Source organism: Euleptes europaea, chromosome 11 (genome assembly GCF_029931775.1).
Source record: "Euleptes europaea isolate rEulEur1 chromosome 11, rEulEur1.hap1, whole genome shotgun sequence".
In the NCBI taxonomy this organism is placed as follows: Eukaryota; Metazoa; Chordata; class Lepidosauria; order Squamata; family Sphaerodactylidae; genus Euleptes; species Euleptes europaea.
In genome coordinates this window covers 13,960,256-13,980,429 of record NC_079322.1, presented here as the reverse complement: position 1 = coordinate 13,980,429, position 20,174 = coordinate 13,960,256, and the positions used below count along the sequence as shown (strand labels likewise).

The 20,174-nt window shown below is 43.5% G+C and overlaps 1 protein-coding gene across 1 annotated transcript in view; it reads right to left on the bottom strand.

Moving 5' to 3' along the window:
• Positions 1–12,442: 12,442 nt before the first annotated feature.
• The window catches only part of IGFBP3 (insulin like growth factor binding protein 3), a 38,432-nt gene continuing 30,700 nt past the window's right edge, over positions 12,443–20,174 (bottom strand). Inside the window, exon 4 of the mRNA XM_056857546.1 lies at positions 12,443–12,926. Coding sequence (XP_056713524.1) covers positions 12,801–12,926 — 126 coding nt within the window. The 3' untranslated portion in view covers positions 12,443–12,800. The remainder of the gene's footprint in view (positions 12,927–20,174) is intronic.

Genomic DNA, 20,174 nt, shown 5'->3' with positions numbered 1-20,174 from the left:
GAAGGGTCCCCTCAAGCTACACCGAAAGTTTGGGACCTCTACCTCCAAAAATGCCCCACCCCCAGAGCCGTGGAAAGCAGTGAATGTGCACATGCACACACACACACACCACGGGGATCTCTCTCTCACACAAACAGACACTCCCAGTCTCTCTTTCTCTCCCCGGGCCGTGCAGTGGCCGGGGTCACGCACTCATCCACGACTGATTGGCCAGAAGAAGACCCAGCTTGGCCACTGATTGGCCACGGGAGAATGCTGTTTTGGGGGCGCCGAACTTGTACGAATTTATCCGGCATCCGCCCCAACTTGCCGAGTTCGGTTCGTCGTTTTCCCGCCTTTTTTGACTTTGATTCTATCCAAAGTAGAAACCGCCAAATCAGGGAAAATGTGGCTGTTTTTCTTGTTGGATGGAACTGCATCGACAGCCCTAGTTTCATAGAATGATGAAGTGGTTGGAGTGCAGGGCCTGGACCCAGAGACATGGGTTCAAATGTTCATGGTGTCCTGGTGCAACTCACTATCATGTGTCATGCTTGCTTCACCTACAGGCAAATTACCTACAATTATGTTTTGAGAAGCCATTTTTCCTCACAGCAGTAGAAGTCTCGTTAAACACCACAGAACAAAAGGCCCATGCCAGAAGATGACTGCTCTTCTGCCAACTGACCTTCACAGCCTTTCATCTCTGGAATTTCTTCCACAGAAAAATCTCAACCCCCCTCCCCCGCCAAAAAACACCTCAGCTCTTTCCCTCTCCCTTATGGAGTAAATGCTTGTCCTGTTGCCACTCACTCCCCTCTTCCTCCTCCCGCCCTTCAATAATTTTCCTATAAATATGTGGAATATGATTCCCTCTTCATAGCATCTTTTCACAACGAGTGATCAAAATGTGGGATTTGCTGCCAGCGGATGTAAGGACGCCACAGGCGTAGACGGCTTTAAAAGGGAATTAGCCAGACCCATAGATGATAGGTCTACAAGTGGCTACTAGCCATGATGTCTAAAGTGAACCTCCACATTCAGAGGTACTGAAGCTCTGAAACCCAGTGCCCAGGAGACAACATCAGGGGAAGGCCTCGGCTTCTATGCACTGTTGTTGGACCACCAGAGGAAATGGTTGGCCACTGTGCCTGGTAGCATGCTGGAGTAGATGGACCTCTGGACTGATCTTCATACGTTTAGAAGTGAACTCTTGCTCAAGAAAGTTCATGCTGGAACAATTATTGTTGGTTGGTCTTTAAAATGCTGCTGGACTTCTGTTTTATTTTAACCCCTATGCAGGGGGGAAACAGGACACAAGCATTGTAATAATCAATAACATATTTTGAAAAGGCCGACACATACTTGGCATTCCCCCGAAGCAGGTTCTTCTTGCATTTGTTTTAATCTCCATCTTTGCCTCAGGGTGTGTTTAACTTCAACAAAATGACCACGGAGTAGAGGTACGAAAGGATATTTTCATTAGGCTTGCCAACCTCCAGGTGAGACCTGGAATTCTCCAGAAATTACAACTGATCTCCAGACTACAGAGATCAGCTTTCCTGGAGAAAATGGCTGCTTCAGAGGGCAAATTTTATGGCATACCATATAGGTGAAATCCCTCTCCAATTTCCCTGCCCACAGGTATCCGCCCCAAATCTCCAGGAACATTCCTGGCTGGAATTAGCAGCCCCAAACAACCATCTCCCACCGTTTTTTGTTTTTTTTAATCTTCCACCAGAACCCTCTAGGACACTAGATGTGTTTTTCACAAAGCTAAAACATGTATCACTGACTGGAGACCGAAAATGAAGTTTTAAAGACCAGTATCCAACAGCACAGATCTGTTCTGCCTCGCTTTCTTTCTGCTCCCTTTCCTCCATTGGGGATTGAAGCATTTGCAGCTTGATTTGCTGCTTGGCGTACCAGTGTTCACTTCCTGACTTCTACTTTGATTTCTTCTGCTGGATTTACCCACACATCACTTACTGAGAGGGAGGTGACCCTTACAGGCTGAAGAGCCGAGCAAGACGGCAACTGTTTAGACTATATTACCTCACTTTTTTGAGTCTGCAAAGGTGATTTTCCTCTGCAAAGCACCTGGAAAACTCTGTCATAAGCATCTCTGTGCTTTCTGACAGCATAACACCTGGAAGCAGGTGCTGTTTTGCATAACAAATTGCCATGGGGTTAGTAGCATCCTCTATAGCATACAAGTACTGCCTTTTGACAGTCAGGTCTTTGATGCACGGCTGTTTCACTCGCTGTCACCCCTGTGACGACTTCGTGTCTTTGTTTGGATTATGCATGCCATTTCCGACTGCCAGAAGTCACCTCGTTCTTCCCCTGCATTTCCCTGCATTTTGAGAGACCTGTTTTATCTTGAATTTGAAAACGGAGGCAAAATGTGGGGAAACACAGGGGGAGAGTGAGGCGACCTCTGACGGTCAGAAATGGCATGTACAATCAACACAAAGATCTGAAGTCATCAGAGGGGTGACGGCAAGTGAAACAGCCATGCATAAAAGACCTCAGATAACAAACAATATTTTCTATCTAAAGGAGGAATGAATGCTTCCTAGACTCTGCCTTTTTCATATTTTAGCAGGAATATTCCTCCTATGCTGAGGAAACTAGTCAAATATATATAATCTTACTAAACACTTCTCTGGCTGTTGAAGTATCTGCAGGAATGCCTCTATAGCTATGCCCTGCCACAATAGCTTCACTCATTGAAGCAAGGCCTTCTGATAGGGTTGCCAACCTCCAGGTGCTAGCTGGAGATCTCCGGCTATTACAACTGATCTCCAGCCAATAGAGATCAGTTTACCTGGAGAAAATGACTGCTTTGGCAATTGGATTCTATGGCATTGAAGATCCTTCCCTCCCCTCCCTAAACCCCACCCTCCTCAGGCTGCACCCCAAAAACCTCCCACCAGTGGCGAAGAGGGACCTGGCAACCCTACCTTCTGAAAGTGCTGTCCTGCAAATGGCTGCCCATGCATGTGCATTCTCTATTGAGGATCCCGCCTCAAGGAACAGCCTGTCTCAGGCAGTCAGGAAGGCATTCACTCTTCCATCATTCCACACACGGTAAAACAGGAGGGCATTTTTTTTTTAATCAAGGGAATAGGGCTCTAGTCTATTCTGTTGTTTATTGTCTCCATCATCTTGTTTTTCCTGCCTATCTTGGTAATCCACTTCCTGCATTGTTTATGTTGCATCATGCCTTAGACACTATTTTCTAATTCTGCATTCCTAGTAGGGCACTGGACATCTTGTGTTGTCTGATTGTGTTGTGCGTGTGTGTGTGTGTGTATAGGCATACCTCATTTTATTGTGCCTCGCTTTATTGTGCTTCGCAGATATTGTGTTTTCGAGCAAGTCTGTCAGCACCATTTTTCCAACAGCGTGTGCGCACTTCATGTCTGTCACATTTTAGTAATTCTTGCAATATTTCAAACTTTTTCATTATTATTACAGTACATTTTTTAGACATAATGCTATTTCATACTTAATAGACTACAGTATAGTATAAACATAACTTTTATATGCACTGGGAAACCAAAAAAGTTGTGTGACTTGCTTTATTGCGATATTCGCTTTATTCTGGTGGTCTGGAACCAAGCCTGCAATATGTCCAAGGTATCTATCTATCTATCTATCTATCTATCTATCTATCTATCTATCTATCTATCTATCTATCTATCTATCTATCTATCTATCTATCCATCCATCCATCCATCCATCCATCCATCCATCCATCCATCCATCCTCCATCGGAGGGAAGGCAGCATGGTATAGCCCAATCTCGTTAGGTCCTGGAAGCTAAGCAGGGTCAGCCCTGGTTAGTACTTGGATGTGAGACCACCAAGCAAGTCCAGGGTTGCTATGCAGAGGCAGGCAATGGCAAATCACCTCTGTTCGTCTCTTGCCTTGAAAACCCCATAAGGGGTCACCATAAGTTGGCTGTGACTCGACAGCACTTTATACAAACACTTTATACACGCACATACACATGTATGCGCGTGTGTGTGTATAAGTCCCTCCTGGCAACTGATGGCATGGTGATTTATCGGCAGTGAGGAGAGGCCTTCTACCATAGAGTTTTTTGCCTAAATACCAAATTGTCCTGCATATCTGGAGAAGTGATGACATCACTTCCAGTGCACGCCAGAAGTGACATTGCTGCATTGCTGGCGATGCTAGCCTAGACCTTCTCCTACTGCCAGTAAGTCCCGCTGCTGGCCAGGTAATGGGTGGTGGTGGCCTGGAAATATAGGCTTAAACAAAAACACAAATAACAAATGATATGGGCCTAATCAAGACTGGGAGGCCACATCTTCTAGAAACCTACGCAGGATGGATAAGTGAGGAGGCATCTTCCCTACTTTCAAGCACTACTGGAAGCTGAGCACATACTCATGGGACCCAGTAGCAGCTGACCTCTTGCAGTCGTCATTTTCTTGTTATCAAGAGAAGAGGCTGCTGGCCAATACCTTCTTACCTGCTTTCCATGTCCAAACCATGTCCCATTGACTCCGCTGTCAATGCTAAACGTTCCTGATGAAAGAACGGTTCTCATTGTGTGCTGCGGTGTCTTCGTGGTTTCAGGCTGGGAAATCTTAGTCCCTCGCAGCTCCCAGCATTAGCTGGAATTCTGTTGGACCAAGAAGATATACCCATTTCCTCCAAGCAGGGTGATGGTCTACAGAGTTTGCAAAGGGTGCTGGGAAGGAAGGTTATTGGTTTTCCTGCTGTCCCGTGGCTCAAGGTTTTGCTGAGATCCTTCTCGCAGGCGATGGTATCTTCAGGGCTCTTGCTTGAAGGACGTAATTTGTCAGGAATAAGAGCAGATAATTTACTTGGGGGAAGTGGGAGAAGCAGGCAGACATTCCATTGGTAGAGAAGAACAGCCATGGGTCACTCTCAGCTGGACAAATGGCTCCTTTTTCGAAACAGCTCTTCATATAAACACTTCCTTTTAAATATTACACTCCTGCCACCTAGCAAAGTTGCCGAGCACTTTTCATACTTTAAATATAATTTGAACGGCTAATACAGAAAATCTCTGTGGAGCCATCCAGTTACCTAGCTCTCTCTCTCTCTCTTTTTTTTAAGAGTGAGGAGAGATACCAAAAAATGATTTCCCAACAGATTTATAAAAACCATTACTTAATTTTAGTGCTCAGGTCAATAAAGGATTACGCTGTGCTAATGTTTCTATGGAATTCACTCGTAAAAAGTTCAGACTGTACTAAAAACTAATTAATTCTGTGGTTTTGGTATGCATTGAACCTTCCTTCTCCTCATGCACAAATACCTAGCATTATGCCCGCTGGGCTGTGCGTGCCAGAGAGGTGGAAGGAGATATTCTGAGCTCAGAAGTCTATGGGCACTGTATGTCAAAGAAGAAAGGACACTTTCTCAAGTCGCTCGGGAGATAATGGGTTCGCCTGAAGGCTGTATTAGCTTGATTCCTTGTCGTTTATGGGGGATTTATAGAGCTATTTATTGCTCTCCTTAACATAAATGCTAACCACATCAGTCTTACGTTGCACATGGTTCCCATATAACAGCTCATTATGAATTACTAGCTGGAACAGACTGAGGTCCCATGAGTGGAACACGGCCCCCTCCCCCATCATGTAGGCCAACTGGATCCCAATAAGCTGCCTCCATAGCTTCTTGTTTGGGACAGCAAAAGTGGGGTGGGGTGGTAAAGTACCAGGTGGTGGCAACCGCCATCAAGTTACAGTTGACTTATGGTGACTCTCTTGGGGTTTTCAAGGCAAGAGATCTTCAGAGGTGGTTTGCCATTGCCTGCCTCTGCATAGCAACTTGGGACTTCCTTGGTGGTCTTCCATCCAATTGCTAACTAGGGCCAACCTTGTTTAAGAACATAAGAACATAGGGCAGCATCATAAGACCAAGGCCCATCAAGACCAGCAGTCTGTTTACACAGTGGCCAACCAGGTGCCTCTAGGAAGCCCACAAACAAGATGACTGCAGAAGCATTATCCTGCCTGTGTTCCAAAGCACCTAATATAATAGGAATGCTCCTTGGATACTGTAGAGAATAGGTATGTGTCATGACTAGTATTCATTTTGACTAGTAGCCATAGATAGCCCTAGCCTCCTTGAACATGTCCACTCCCCTCTTAAAGCCTTCCAAGTTGGCAGCCATCACCACATCCTGGGGCAGGGAGTTCCACAATTTAACATTGTGAGAAGAAATACTTCCTTTTATCTGTTTTGAATCTCTCGCCCTCCAGCTTCAGCAGATGACCCCGCGTTCTAGTATTGAGAGGGAGAAAAGCTTCTCCCTGTCCATCTCTCCATACCATGCATAATTTTATAGACCTCTATCATATCTCCTCTTAACCGACTTGCTTCCAAGCTAAACAGCCCTAAGCATTTTATCCGCTCCTCATAGGACAGTTGCTCTAGACCCCTGATCATTTTGGTTGCTCATTTCTGCACCTTCTCAAGCTTAGTATCCTTTTTTAGGTACGGTGACCAGAACTGTACACAGTATTCCACACAGTATTTAGCTTCTGAGATCTGATGAGACCGGGCTTGCCTGGGCCATCCAGGACAGGGCAGTAAAGTTCCTAGCAGACTGTCAAATACGTAGCAGGATGGTTGTATTTGGCTTAGAAGACCACAAGTTGGCTTGGATAGGGATGGCTTCAAGGGTCTCACCTGTCCAATTTTGATTTTGTCCCTTGACCCTTTTTGATTTTGTCTCCCCCTGGTGTGAACAGAACCTCTGAATCTGTACTTTTGTGTCATTCTATGCTTCTTTGTGCTGTGAAATGTGTTCTGTGAGTTGGATCCAACCACTTTTTCTGCTGGTGAAAAAAAAGAAAGAAAGGCTCCTCTTTGACTAGCCTGGGAAATTCCTGGAGATTTGAGGGTGAAGCTTGGGGAGAGTAAGATTTAGTGAGGGGAAGGGCCTCAGTGGAGTATATCGCCCTAGCCTCCAAAGCAGACATTTTCTCCCAGGGAACTAAGGTTGCCAACCTCCAGGTGTCTGCTTGTCTAATTGTATGCTTGTCTACTTGTGTGACAACTTTGTTACAAGTTTTGCAATACATTTACTTGGCATATCAACTTTGTGCTTTTTTCTGCCACTACTGCTTTTGTGATTGTTTAACCTCCAGGTACCAGCTGGAGATCTCCTGCTATTACAACTGATCTCCAGCTGACAGAGATCGGTTCCCCTGGAGAAAATGGCCGCTTTGGCAATTGGACTCTATGCCATTGAAGTCCCTCCCCTCCCCAAACCCCGCCCTCCTCAGGCTCTGCCCCAAAAACCTCCTGGTGAAGAGGGACCTGGCAGCCCTACGGGGAACTGTTCTCTATGGTCTGGAGCTGAGTTCTAATTCTGAAAGATTTCCACACACACACACCCATATGGAGGTTGGCAACTGTACCTTCGACCATCCCCAAAAGGCAATGCTGGGGATTAGACTGGATTGTGAATGGCTCCACACCTTCCCCTGAACATACCTAGGGGCGAAAACGCATGGCCGCTTTATCCTCCTTTAATCCCTGTTTCAGCCAGGATTCAGCCAGGATTCAACGCATGCGTTTCGCCTAATGTGCGTTCGATCCTGGCTAAAACAGGGATTAAAGGAGGATAAAGCGACCGTGCGTTTTCGCCCCTACTCTGACTGCCATTTCTGAGGCCCTATTCAGATTACCATTCTAAACCGGATGTCATCCGTTGTTGGCCCGTTTTGGAATAAAGCGATACAAAGCTGGGAGTTCATACAACTCATCTCAATCCGTCTATGAGCCATCTCTAAAGCACTCTGACTAGTTCAAACAGCCCCGCAATTGTTTTCCCGCCTTTGTTGCCGGTGTGTTCTTTTCTGCCTCTTTTTTTAAAAAAAACATCCTGAAAAAATAACGTTCCGGCGCCGGGCAGTTGGTCTCCGGAGCCGAACGGCCCTTTTTGTTTTAACAAAGATACGCCAGTTTTTGGCGCCAAGTAGAGGTTTCGGCGGCGGAGGAATCCTCCTTAGGAGACAACGCCGTCTCCTAAGGAGGATTCCTCCGCCGCTGAAACCTCTACCCGCTGGGTTGCCTCCTAAAACCGGCGCAGGCATTCCTCTCAGGAATGCGCTGTTAGTGTGACACCAGAGTGTAATGGAACACTGTGAACACTTTTTTCTCCTCTCATAAATATGGGTGAAAAATGAAACAAGTATTTTATGAAGGTTTGTGCCATTAATTTATATGCTTTCCTTGGTTTCTGTGAAAAAAACCATTCTTAGCATTCATCAGGTGTAATCACGAGGAGTTCTAAACGGGTTGTTTCGGTGGGGATTTTTAGAATCGCCTTCTAAATCACGAGCAAAGTGTTTGCTTAATTAGATACTGAGCTGAAAGCAGAATGAAAAAGAGAGCCACAGAGGCAAAATACGAGGCATTAAGTCACCTCTGCGGCATTCTGCCTTCTGCTTGCCAAAAATAACAGAGCTAATTCCACACATTTTACTGAATTATGTCCTGCGCTAATTACAGCTGGCATCCTGGAGGAGTTGGTTTTTAACTCTCTGGGTGGAGGGAGGGAGAGAATTTCCTTGGGCTGGTTTTGGTTGAAGAAAAGAGAAAACCAAGATCCCCTTCATTTTAATGAACCTTTTGGTGATAGCAGCAAGGTTCCTATTCGTTGCCCACGTGGTGTAGTGGTTAAGAGCAGTGGACTCTAATCTGGAGAACCAGGTTTGATTCCCCACTCCTTCATGAGTGGAGGACTCTAATCTGGTGAACTGGGTTGGTTTCTCCACTCCTACACATGAAGCCAGCTGGGTGACCTTGGGCTAGTCACAGTTCACTTGGAGCTCTCTCTCTCTCAAAAGGTGTGGGGAGAGGAAGGGAAGGTGATTGTAAGTCTCGTTGATATTCCTTAAAAGTAGAGGAAAAAGCAGGGTATAAAAACCAATTCTTCTTCTTCTTATTTTTCAACCATTTTTTCTCCTGCTTCTAGTGCCATGGGACTAGCTAGACGCCAAGGTTTTGTTGTCACATTCAAAGGGCCATCCAATAGTGGGGACCTTTATCATGAAATTGTCACCCCCAGTCCTATCCTGCCATCAATTTCAAGGCCAATTAAGCTAGCTTCATCACCATGAGCCAATGTGGTGTAGTGGTTAAGAGTGGTGGACTCTAATCTGGAGAACTGCGTTTGATTCCCCATTCCTAATACACATGAAGCCTGCTGGGTGACCTTGGGCTAGTCACAGTTCTCTCCGAACTCTCTCAGCCCCATCTGTCTCACAAGGTGTCTGTTGTGGGAAGGGGAAGGGAAGGAGATTGTAAGCCAGTTTGATTCTCCTTAAAAGGTAGAGAAAGTCGGCATATAAAATCCAACTCTTTTTCTTTTTCCAAAGATGGGATGAAAAAATTAGGGGTGCTTTGATGTAGAATTAGTTGCTTTCCTGTTAAATTTCATGTATCTTTGTTTACTTCCTTAATACCCCCACCCTTGCCCCCAACAGGGACCCAAAGCATCTTACATCCTTCTCCTCTCCTCTTAGTCTATCCTCACAACAACAGCCCTGTGAGGTGGCTTAGGCTGGGAGTGTGTGATTGGCCAGCAGCAAAAGCGTTGCTGCTTGTGAGTCACTAGATCTTGTGAAGTTGAAGAGTTTCATGTTTATAGCTGAAGTATCCGTTTTGTTTTATCATTGAAGATATTTCTGATAAAGGAATTGAGATGAACCATGACATCAGAACTTCATAGAGAATCTGTTAAAGGGGAAGTCTGTGAGACCTTTGGGGAGCCAGCGTGGTATAGTGGTTAAGAACGGTGGACTCCAATCTGGAGAACTGGGTTTGATTCCCCACTCCTCCACATGAGTGGTGGACTCTAATCTGGTGAACAGGGCTGGTTTCCCCACTCCTACCCATGAAGGCAGCTGGGTGACCTTGGGCTAGTCTCAGAATGAAGGAAATGGAGTTTTACTTAAGAATGATCCTGAGTCTGATTAAGGACTAAACAAAGTGAGTTTATTCAGAAATCACAAACTTGGTAAACGACTGAGAGACAGGCTTATTTCTAACTAGGGTCCATAACTAACAGGGCAACATGCGGCCTGTTGCTCCTCTCTTTCACTGTAACTAGAAGGAAGAGTAGGGTTGCATTATGGAACCAAACAAGAACACAGGAAGGGAGAAGGATCACAACCTTTCTATCTATCCAACTCTCACACTTGCTGCCCCCTGCTGATCTTCCTTTCTTTAATCAATCTTTGTGCACTAGACGTTGTATTTCCAACACAGAACTCTCTCAGCCACACCACCTACATCACAAGATGCCTGTTGTTGGGAGAGTAAGGGAAGGTTGTAAGTGAGTTTGATTCTCCTTTTAAAAAGTAGAGAAAGTCGGCACATAAAAACCAACTCTTCTTCTTCTATACTGATTCTGAGCTTGCTGAAAGGTTGTGAAGTGACATCTCAGAAGTCCTGAAGCTCTGATTAGACTACTCTAGATTTGACTTCTGTAAAGTACCTTGATGTGGCACTGCCTTTCAACACGATTCAGGAACTTTGGCTGATGCAAAAAAACCAAACTTGTGTCAGATGTTGGCCAACAAGATCCAGGTCACACCTGCTGATGTAAACAAGTTTAATTTAATTGTTATGGTTGCTTGGATTATTATTTTATTTCCTTGGTTGTGCCAGAACAATCATGAGTTGCAGCTTACACATTTCAGAAAAAAAAGAGATGTATTTGTGTAAAAATTGCTTTGGCAACTGCTAGGATCATGTGACTCAATACTGAAGAATTGTAAATCCTTGGACTAGTTGCTTATGTCTTTAACTGCACCATAGAAGAACTTACCCACCATCTAGGGCAATAGTTCAGCGCCCTCAAGACCGTTGAAAAAATAGGCCTAAAAGTACCAAGCTCTCTGCTGGAGTTGTGGTCCATAATTTTTTTAATCAACCTTTATATACATTTAAATACATATTTTTCTTAAACCATATTCTAACTATATATAGGTGTATGATTATTGCTGCCCGAGGGTTAGTCCTTCCCCATAAAGTTTCAAATAACTTCTAAGCCAACCAGAAATATTGCCACAGGCAGTTAAGCTTTTCATGTTTTTCCTAGGGGTGGCGGGGAGGCAGAACATTGCTCGCACAGCCTGCATCCTCTTCTTTTGAGAATGCTCTCGTTCACATTTTCAGCAGGTCACATACAACAGGCTGACATACCCAAGGAGCAAGGGGTTTTCTTGCAACCCAGTCTCGTCCAAAAGGATTTGTTGCTCGTCTGTGGCCCTTTTCCAGGCCACACCAGCATGACAATAATCTAAGGGTTACGGGTGTTTTAAATGAGGTCCAATTCACACACTACACAGTTCATGTGGCAGACATATGGACTAGGAGCTCCATGTTTGGAACTTTATTACAGGGTGTGTGTGGGCATGATTTAAATTGGGGGCTTAGCAAGGCAATCCTAGGTAGTTAACGCCAATCTAAATCAGTTAGGCTGACTTGGATGGGCCAGGCTAGCCTGATCTTGTCAGACCTCGGAAGCTAAGTGGGGTCATCCTTGGTCCGTATTTGGATAGGAGGCCACCAAGGAAGCCCCAGGTTGCTACACAGAGGCAAGCCATGGAAAACCACCTCAGCGATCACAGCGCAAGTAACTTCACCACCCGCCGTGGCAGCAATTTTGTGACATCCACTACGCTGTGTCATTCCAAGGAAGCCACAGTCTCAAAAAAGGTTGGGGATTCCTGGCCTAGATAACAAAAAAACCTCTTTCTCCCTCTCCAAACTAGCTAATGAATGGCTACAGGTAAAGGGCTATACTAGTCTGGAGAATATGGAGAATGGAAACTGCTTTCCAGATTGCCTCTTACTGTCTCTATGGATTTGTAAAATATAGATTATTGCCTATCACGAGAGGTGGAGGCCCCTTTCCTCAACCTTACATTGCTTTTTGTAGATGCAGCCCATTGGGCCTTCGTTAAGTCAGCAGGGGAATAAAACTCCAAACATAATGATTGTACATGATGAAGTATTCATATGTTACATTTAAATAGTTTATTTAAAAAACAATTATATTAAATACAGACTAACAGAATATTCATAATACAGTATATTTTACAGGAAAAAAAATAGCCATGTAGAAACATGTTTCTTTTAAAAAGTTCTTTGAGCTTTTCATAATAAAACATTTTTACCCGTGAAGATAAGTTTCCCGTCAGACCTGTATAAAAACAAAAGCTTAAACTTAAAAACCTCGGTGCAATCCAGCTCAGGCCAAGCACTTCTTTTGATTTCAGTGGGAGAGAAATGAGTTAATGCTTAACTCCTCCGCTGAAATCTACAGGACTGAAAAGTGCTTCGTTTGGGTTGGATTACACCTGATGTGTTGAATATCTTTAACAAAGCTTACCATCTATAAATTCTTAAAAAACAACAACAACAACACAGTTATCTTTCGGGATCAAATTGGTCACAGGCCGTTATTTAAAACAAACAAAACAAAAGTCAGTGGAGTCTCCCTGAATCCATTCTGAAGTGCCTTTTTTTCCTCTTATTCTTTCTGGGGATCAATAGTGCAGATTTATTGGGGATTTCAGAGCTCCCTGCGCGAATCTATAGAAAGCTGGAAGTGTGACAGTGGCCGGATGCAGCTGCAGCGTCCACAGAGTCATTCGTCCCCCCAATATAAGCAGGGGGCAGGACCTGGAAATTGCAAGTCCAACACAGTCCACGCTAAATCCCAGTCACTCTAAGGCCTCTAGATGCCACACACAGATTCCATGGAAGATGGTGCACGTCGTCTCTCATTTGCTTTCTAAATTGTAGCAATGAACATCTCCTTTCCCCTTCCCGTCATACACAGGGAGGGGTTGCCCGTATTTATCCACACACCAGCAGTAGCCTCTTTTCCGGCCTCTGGATGGACGGCACTGCAAACCAAGAGAGAAGATGCTGGTTAGCGGTATTCGGAAGCCAGTTGATGTTAGATATGAAGTTAACATTTGATCCCAAATCTTACTTACTCAGCATAGTGCCACCAAACTTGCCTTTGAATTTACATGATGTTTTTAAATATGCTACAACCGCAGCTAGAACGGTGTTGGCAAGAACATGGAAACTAACTCATATACCCGAAATAGAAGACTGGAAAGAAAAACTCTTAGAATATGCTAGTATGGCAAAAATGACTTTTGAGTTAAACCTAAAATCCAATGAATCTACAGAACAATTTGATGAGAAGTGGGCGTTATTTTACACTTATATGAACTGCAAATAATTTGAATGAAGTATGTTGGTTTAAATATTTATAACAAGTAGTGCATTATTCTTTGTTAATTAATGGTTAAGCAAAATTTAGAATATTTGATAAAAGAATATTAATATGACACAAGTAGAATAACTGAACGGTATTTTGTAACTATGTTTTATCAAGAAAATCTTTACAACACTGTATTGTTTTTATATAAATATATAACGATTTACCTTCCCTTTTTTTCCTGTACCCTTTCATCTATAAAAATAAAAACTTAAAAAAAAAAAAAAAAGGAAGCCAGTGCCACGACGGATCCAGATAACTGAATGACTTTTGCTACTTTGGTTGTTTATGCAGGGGTACTTTCACTCATGTCCACCCGTTTATCTCAGTTGTTCCTTGCAGTTATGCATGAGTTCCCCCTCCATTAGAGATGACCTGGCTGCCAGCCCTCACAAGTCCGGGGACTTCCCGTTCCTCTGTTAACCCGATTCTTCCTTCTCCCCTGAGCTCAGCCCGGGTGAAATCCCCGTGCATAAGGCAAAGCTTAGTTTCGCTCATAGCCAATTAGAAAGCAGCATGTCCAGAGGCGGACATTCAAATACTTTCTGCTTCCTCTGAGCTCTTTCTTAGCAAAAGAAAGGCTTTTTAAAACCGAGCCTTGGATTTCTCCCCACCCCCCATTCTTTTCCGATTGCTCCATTTTTTCTTTTATGTTCTTAAAATGCTTTTTTATGCGGCAATTGGGTTTTTTGGGGGGAGGGAACTCTTCTCTCACTACAGCCAATTATGAAGCAGCATTTAAAGGGGCGGGGACTTGATTTGAGTTTGGAGATTGCTGGTGCACAGACTCTCAACAGGAAAGTGTGGGTCCAGTGAGCAACATTTGGAAAAACTGTTGAAAAACTGCTCTGGGGTAGGTGGGTGGGAAGCATGTGTTGGCAACCTTATGAGAGTCAGCGAACGGGCACCCAACATTAGCCAGCATATCTTGAACGACATTGAAAATCCACAGAAATTCTTTGTTGCAAAGCTTGCCTGAAAACATAAAAATGTATGTGCATCTGTGCTATCAAACCACCTCTCTTAAAATATCTTGTCTGTCTTAATCCTAACTTTTCCTATGGTAGGTTATACCAACGCATTGCCAGCAGAAGCATATTTTTGAGAAAAAGTAACCATCTCAGACAGCAATCCTATCCTAAACAGGTGTGCTCAGAATTCTTTTCAGGTGTTGGCAAAAGAGACAGAGTTTATCCCAACAGACTGAAAGCCGGCGTGGTGGTTAAAATATTGGACTAGGATCTGGGAGACCCAGGTTCAAATCTCGACTCTGCCATGGACAGAGTTGCCAGCTCCGGGTTGGGAAATACCTGGAGATTTTGGGGTGGAGCCTGAGGAGAGTTTGGAGAGGGGAGGGACTTCAATGCCATAAGAGTCCAACTGCCAAAGTGGCCATTTTCTTTCTGTCGCCTGGAGATCAATTGCAATAGCGAGAGATCTCCAGCCACCACCTGGAGGTTGACAACCCTAGCCATGGAAGCTTGTTGGACGACCCTGGGCCAGTCACACATGCTTAGCCTAACCCACCTGACAAGGTTGTTGTGACAGGAGACCAATATTAGCCGCTTTGGGTCCCCATTGGGGAGAAAGGGGGGGTAATCATATTTGCTGATGACACCAAGATGGGAGGGGTAGTTAATACCCCAGGTCAGGGTCAGAGTTCAGAGTGACCTAGATAGACTGGAGAGCTGGGCCATAAGCAATAAAATGGATTTCAATAGGGAGAAGTGTAAGGTACTTCACCTAGGCAGAAACAACATAAGTCACAGGTACAAGATGGGAGATAGTTGGCTTGACAACAGTACATGTGAAAGAGATCTGGGAGTCTTAGTGGACCACAAACTGAATATGAGTCAACAGTGTGATATGGCGGCTAAGGCGGCCAATGCAATTCTGGGCTGCATCAATAGGAGTATTGTGTCTAGATCAAGGGAAGTAATACTACTTGGAATACAGACCTCACTTGGAATACTGTGTCCAGTTTTGGGCTCCACAATTTAAGAAGGATGTTGACAAGTTGGAGTGTGTCCAGAGGAGAGAGACCAGAATGGTCAAAGGCCTGGAATCTATGCCCTATGAGGAGAGACTTAAGGAGCTGGGTTTGTTTAGTCTGGAGAAGGTTAAGGGGTGACATGATAGCCATGTTTAAATATCTGAAGGGATGCCATGTTAATCAGAGAACTAGCTTGTTCTCGGTTGCTTCAGAGACTAGGACACGGAGTAATGGATTTAAACTAAGAGAAAAGTGATTCCACCTAAACATTAGGAAGAACTTTCTGACGGTGAGGGTGGTTTGACTGGGAAATGTGCTGCCTCGGGGGTGAGGGGTGTGTGGAGACCCCGTCTTTGGAGGTCTTTAAGCAAAGGTTGGATGGCCATCTGTCGGGAGCGCTTTGATTGGGGGATCCTGCATGACAGTGGGTTGGACTGGATGGCCCTTGTGGTCTCTTCCAACCTTGTGTGATTTTGTGATTTAATAAATAAAGCAAGTAAATAAACACCTTAAAGATTAACAACCCAATCCAGAAAAGGTTAAGCGTTTTGAAGAACAGGAAACAGTTATGCATGTCACTAATAACACCCCATTTAAATCAGCGCAACGTACACGTGGTTAACTTCGAGTGTCCTAACTGGTTTATTCTGGTATGAGGATCCTATGTATTTATGCGGGTGCCATACCAGATAAAACAGTAGAAGTACATCTTTATCTTATCAACACTGCCAGAGCTGGGAATGAGTGGAATCTTGATGATCCTCGCTGAAGAATGACAATGAAAGTTTACCTCCAATGCCAAACAGCTATTAAGGTTCTACTTATCGCACCATAAAAGCTATTCTTAGGGGGGGAAGCCTTATAAATCACTCCAAGTAACACTACACACTACAGCTGTCCACCCTCACGAAACTACATCGGACTTTTAACGGGCCCGCAGCAATCTCACGGGTAAGTGAATTAAAGCATGGGCCCTTTATTTGGGAAAGAAAGGCAGTCGATTCTTGATAGGCTTCAAAGACAGCACATCCCCGGCCAAGGCACTTTTGGCAAAAGGAACAACTTCACTTGCATCTGTTTGCCAGAGGAATTCTAGGCTTGTAGCTGACATTTATTAGCAGATACATAATCCTCTGCGACAGAGTTCTTCGACAACTGCTAGGGATACTGGTATATTGGGGGGGGGGCATTTTCTATGTTTCTCTTTCTTTACATATAAGGTTGCCTAAATACACAACCGAAGTAATTCTGAAACGAGGCAATCAACTAGCATGACTGAGTTAAAGATTACAGTTGCCCCCAAAAATCATTTAATAAAAATGTGTGTGTTGCGGGGAGGGGGAAAGAGGCCATTCTTAACTACAGGTTGAATATCTCTTATCCGGACTACTTGGGACCCAGAAGTGGTCCGTATTGTGGATCTTGCCATATTTATATTTGCATATACATAATGAGATATCTTGGGGATGGGACCCAACTTTAAAACACGAAATCCATTTATGTTTTATATACACTTTATACACATAGCCTGAATGTAATTTTAAAGAAGATTTTTAATAATTTTGTGTACACTGAACCATTAGAAAACAAACTGGCGTGCTGCTGAGGGCCTGTGAGTAATCTCTGCATGCCGGCTCAAAAAGCCTGGTTTTTGGGTCAGTCCGGTAATCCGGTGTCCAGATAAGGGATATTCAACCTGCATTTCACAAACACTGCTGCCCATTCTGTCAGCCCCCATTTCCACGGCAAGTTAAAAAATGGTTATTTCCAGAGCATACGCAGCATTTATTTATTTTACTAAAATAATTTGCACCCCACTTTCCCAAGCCTTTTAAATAAAAATTGCAATAATTTTGTGTACACTGAACCATCAGAAAACAAACTGGCGTGCTGCTGAGGGCCTGTGAGTAATCTCTGCATGCTGGCTCAAAATGTCTGGTTTTCGGGTCAGTCCAGTTATCGGGTGTCCAGATAAGGGATATTCAACCTGTATTTCACAGACACTGACGCCCGTTCTGTAAGCCCCCATTTTCACGGCAAGTTAAAAAAATTGTTATTTCCAGAGCATATATTTATTTTACTAAAATAATCTGCACCCCACTTCCCCAAAATAGCCTTTCTTCAATGGTCTATAAATGAGTTAAAAGCAAATATTCTATACTGTATTATATAGCTCCACAGCATTTATGCTGGTGTTTCTTTAGAGCACCCACTTCACGGAGATGTCTGTCTGCAACATTTTGTGGAATGCTGTATTATGCATTCCATGGTTAACCTCCTTCTCCCAAATTGTGGAACAAACTGTCTACATGTTAATTGCACGGATGACAGATTTTATGGCACGCTGCAGCATGTTCTGTAGGGCTCTGGCAAAGTCCTTTTCGCTAAAGAGGAATTATTTTTAGGAGAGTGTGGCTTCAATTTGACTGGTCCTGACCTAGCAAGCTACCAGTACGAGTACAAAGATATCCTTAAAGGGGGAATGCCATGTGGCTTGATAATCCTAACTCTTTCCTGATTCAAAAGCAAACAAAAAGATGTACAGGTGGATTGTCTTGATAGTTAACGGCAGAGGACGACTGGTTTGATGTATGATGTATCTTCATTCAAGCTCATAGAAACTGTTTGTGGCACTTGAGAGCCACTTCAGATATTGTGGTTTTAGGGGCAGACCGAAGATGCTTTATTTACAGTTCAGTCCTAACTCCACAGACTTCAGCGAGATTAGAATGGAGTTACCGGTAATAGTGCTTTAAATAGTAAGAGAACTGATCAAGCTGCCATTCTCTCACTAGATGCTGAAAAGGCTTTTGACAAAATATAATGGCTACATTGTCTAAATACGGTTTTCCTCACAAATTTTGGAAGTGGATTTGAATTCTTTATTCATCTCCCAGACCCAGGATGCTGACTACCAGTACGGGTATTTCCTCTGCCATTACCTCTTGAGAGGGGTACTCAACAGGGTTGCCTTCTTTCTCCTCTTAGTTTTGATCTATGTCTGCAACCTCTTGTGCCATTAGACAAACCTCTGACTTATGACATAAGACAAAATAATAATATTCATGGCTTTGTGCAGAACTCCTTGGAATTTAAAATTATTCTTTATGCAGATGATCTTTGATTATTTATCTTTTATTATTTATTTCAGAACCGGAGTCTTCCATTCCTGCATTAACAAGTATGATTAATACCTTTGGAGACTTGACTGGATAGTTGATTAATTGGGCAAATTCTGAGTTGATGCCACTGAGAGACAATATATTACGGAGTGTATTTGTCTATGGACATTTTTGGTGGTGCCCAAAGTCATTACTTATCTTGTGATACTGATTCCTAGAGATATTATGCATACGATTACGCTCAATTTTAACAAGCTGATTGCTGATATATCTTTGGATTTTGACAGATGGGCAATTTTAAACGTCTTTATAGGGCAAAATAAATACACTCAAAATGAATATTATGCCTAAGATTATTTATAGTTTACATGCAATTCCTTTCTATATACCTTGCAGATATATTCATAAGATTAATACATTGTTTTGGACATTTCAGTGGGGTTCCTCCGATTTCTTTACAGAGGATGCAATTTCCATTCAACGACGGAGGATTCGGTTTCCCTGATATTCGTTTATATCATCAGGTATACTTGTTAACTTGTACTCATTATTGGGATCGCTCCTCGCATTTGAGTCACACAGTAGCAAACTTGTGCCGGCTCCAGCATTGCATGAAATGGATCATCAACCCAGAGTTTACCAACGGTATTCTCCAGCTGTCACAGTGAAACTTGCTGAGTCACAAGCTGATCGACTTGCTGAGTCACAAGCTTTTCTCCCTTCATACATGCCTATTTCCAATACTAGTTAGCATGTCAACAAACCTACATCACAAGAGGCCATATATTACCTTGAGAACCAGGGGGATTCTCAAGTGTCGCATATTTACAAGAGGTCATATATTACTACACAGCAAATGTCATTCCACACAGCTGAACTGCAGCGAATGAACTTCCTGGGTGTCTCCAACTAAGAAGAAACAGGGATGCAACCATGTTTTCCTAATGCATTTCACACATAAATATTCTTGCTCAGGGAAAACTACTCAACCTAGACACTGAGAAAATCAATACTCTGTCAGAAGTGGCCAGGCCTTCATCCAGAATAAATGAAAGCCAGTGAGGTATACTAAGAGTGTCAGATTAGGATCGAGAGACCCAGGTTTGAATCCTAATTCGGCAATGGATGGGAGTTGGGTTAGTCACACCACTCTCAGCTGCACCTACTCCATAGAGTTGTTGTGGGGATAAAATGGAGGAGAGGTGAATGATGCATATTGCTTTGGGTCCCTGCTTGGGGAAAGGCAAGAGGGAAGGGAAGGGAAGGGAAGGGAAGGGAAGGGAAGGGAAGGGAAGGGAAAGGAGAAAGAAAGAAAGAAAGAAAGAAAGAAAGAAAGAAAGAAAGAAAGAAAGAAAGAAAGAAAGAAAGAAAGAAGTCAAATGACACTTTAGGCAAACGTGGAGAGAGAGGGAGTGCAGCTTAAGGACTATTAAACCCGGACAAAATGTTCGACTATCATAGAATTCCATTTACTCAGGAGTAAGCTGAAAGAGGCTGAATTCAATTAGAACAGTGATTTTTTTAAAGACACGAAGCTCTTTCCGTTTAAAGGGAAAGCATTTATGTTTGCAATCCATTGGAAACTTTGGAAAGAGTCTTGATAATAAACCGTCCTCCCCTGTTTGACCCCCCTATTTATTTTACTTATTTTATCATTCTGCTGTTCTGCAGTAACCTTCCTTTGGATCACAGATCCCATCCCCCAGTTCTTGGGGAGACCAACCTGCCCCTTGGATAACCAAGGGCT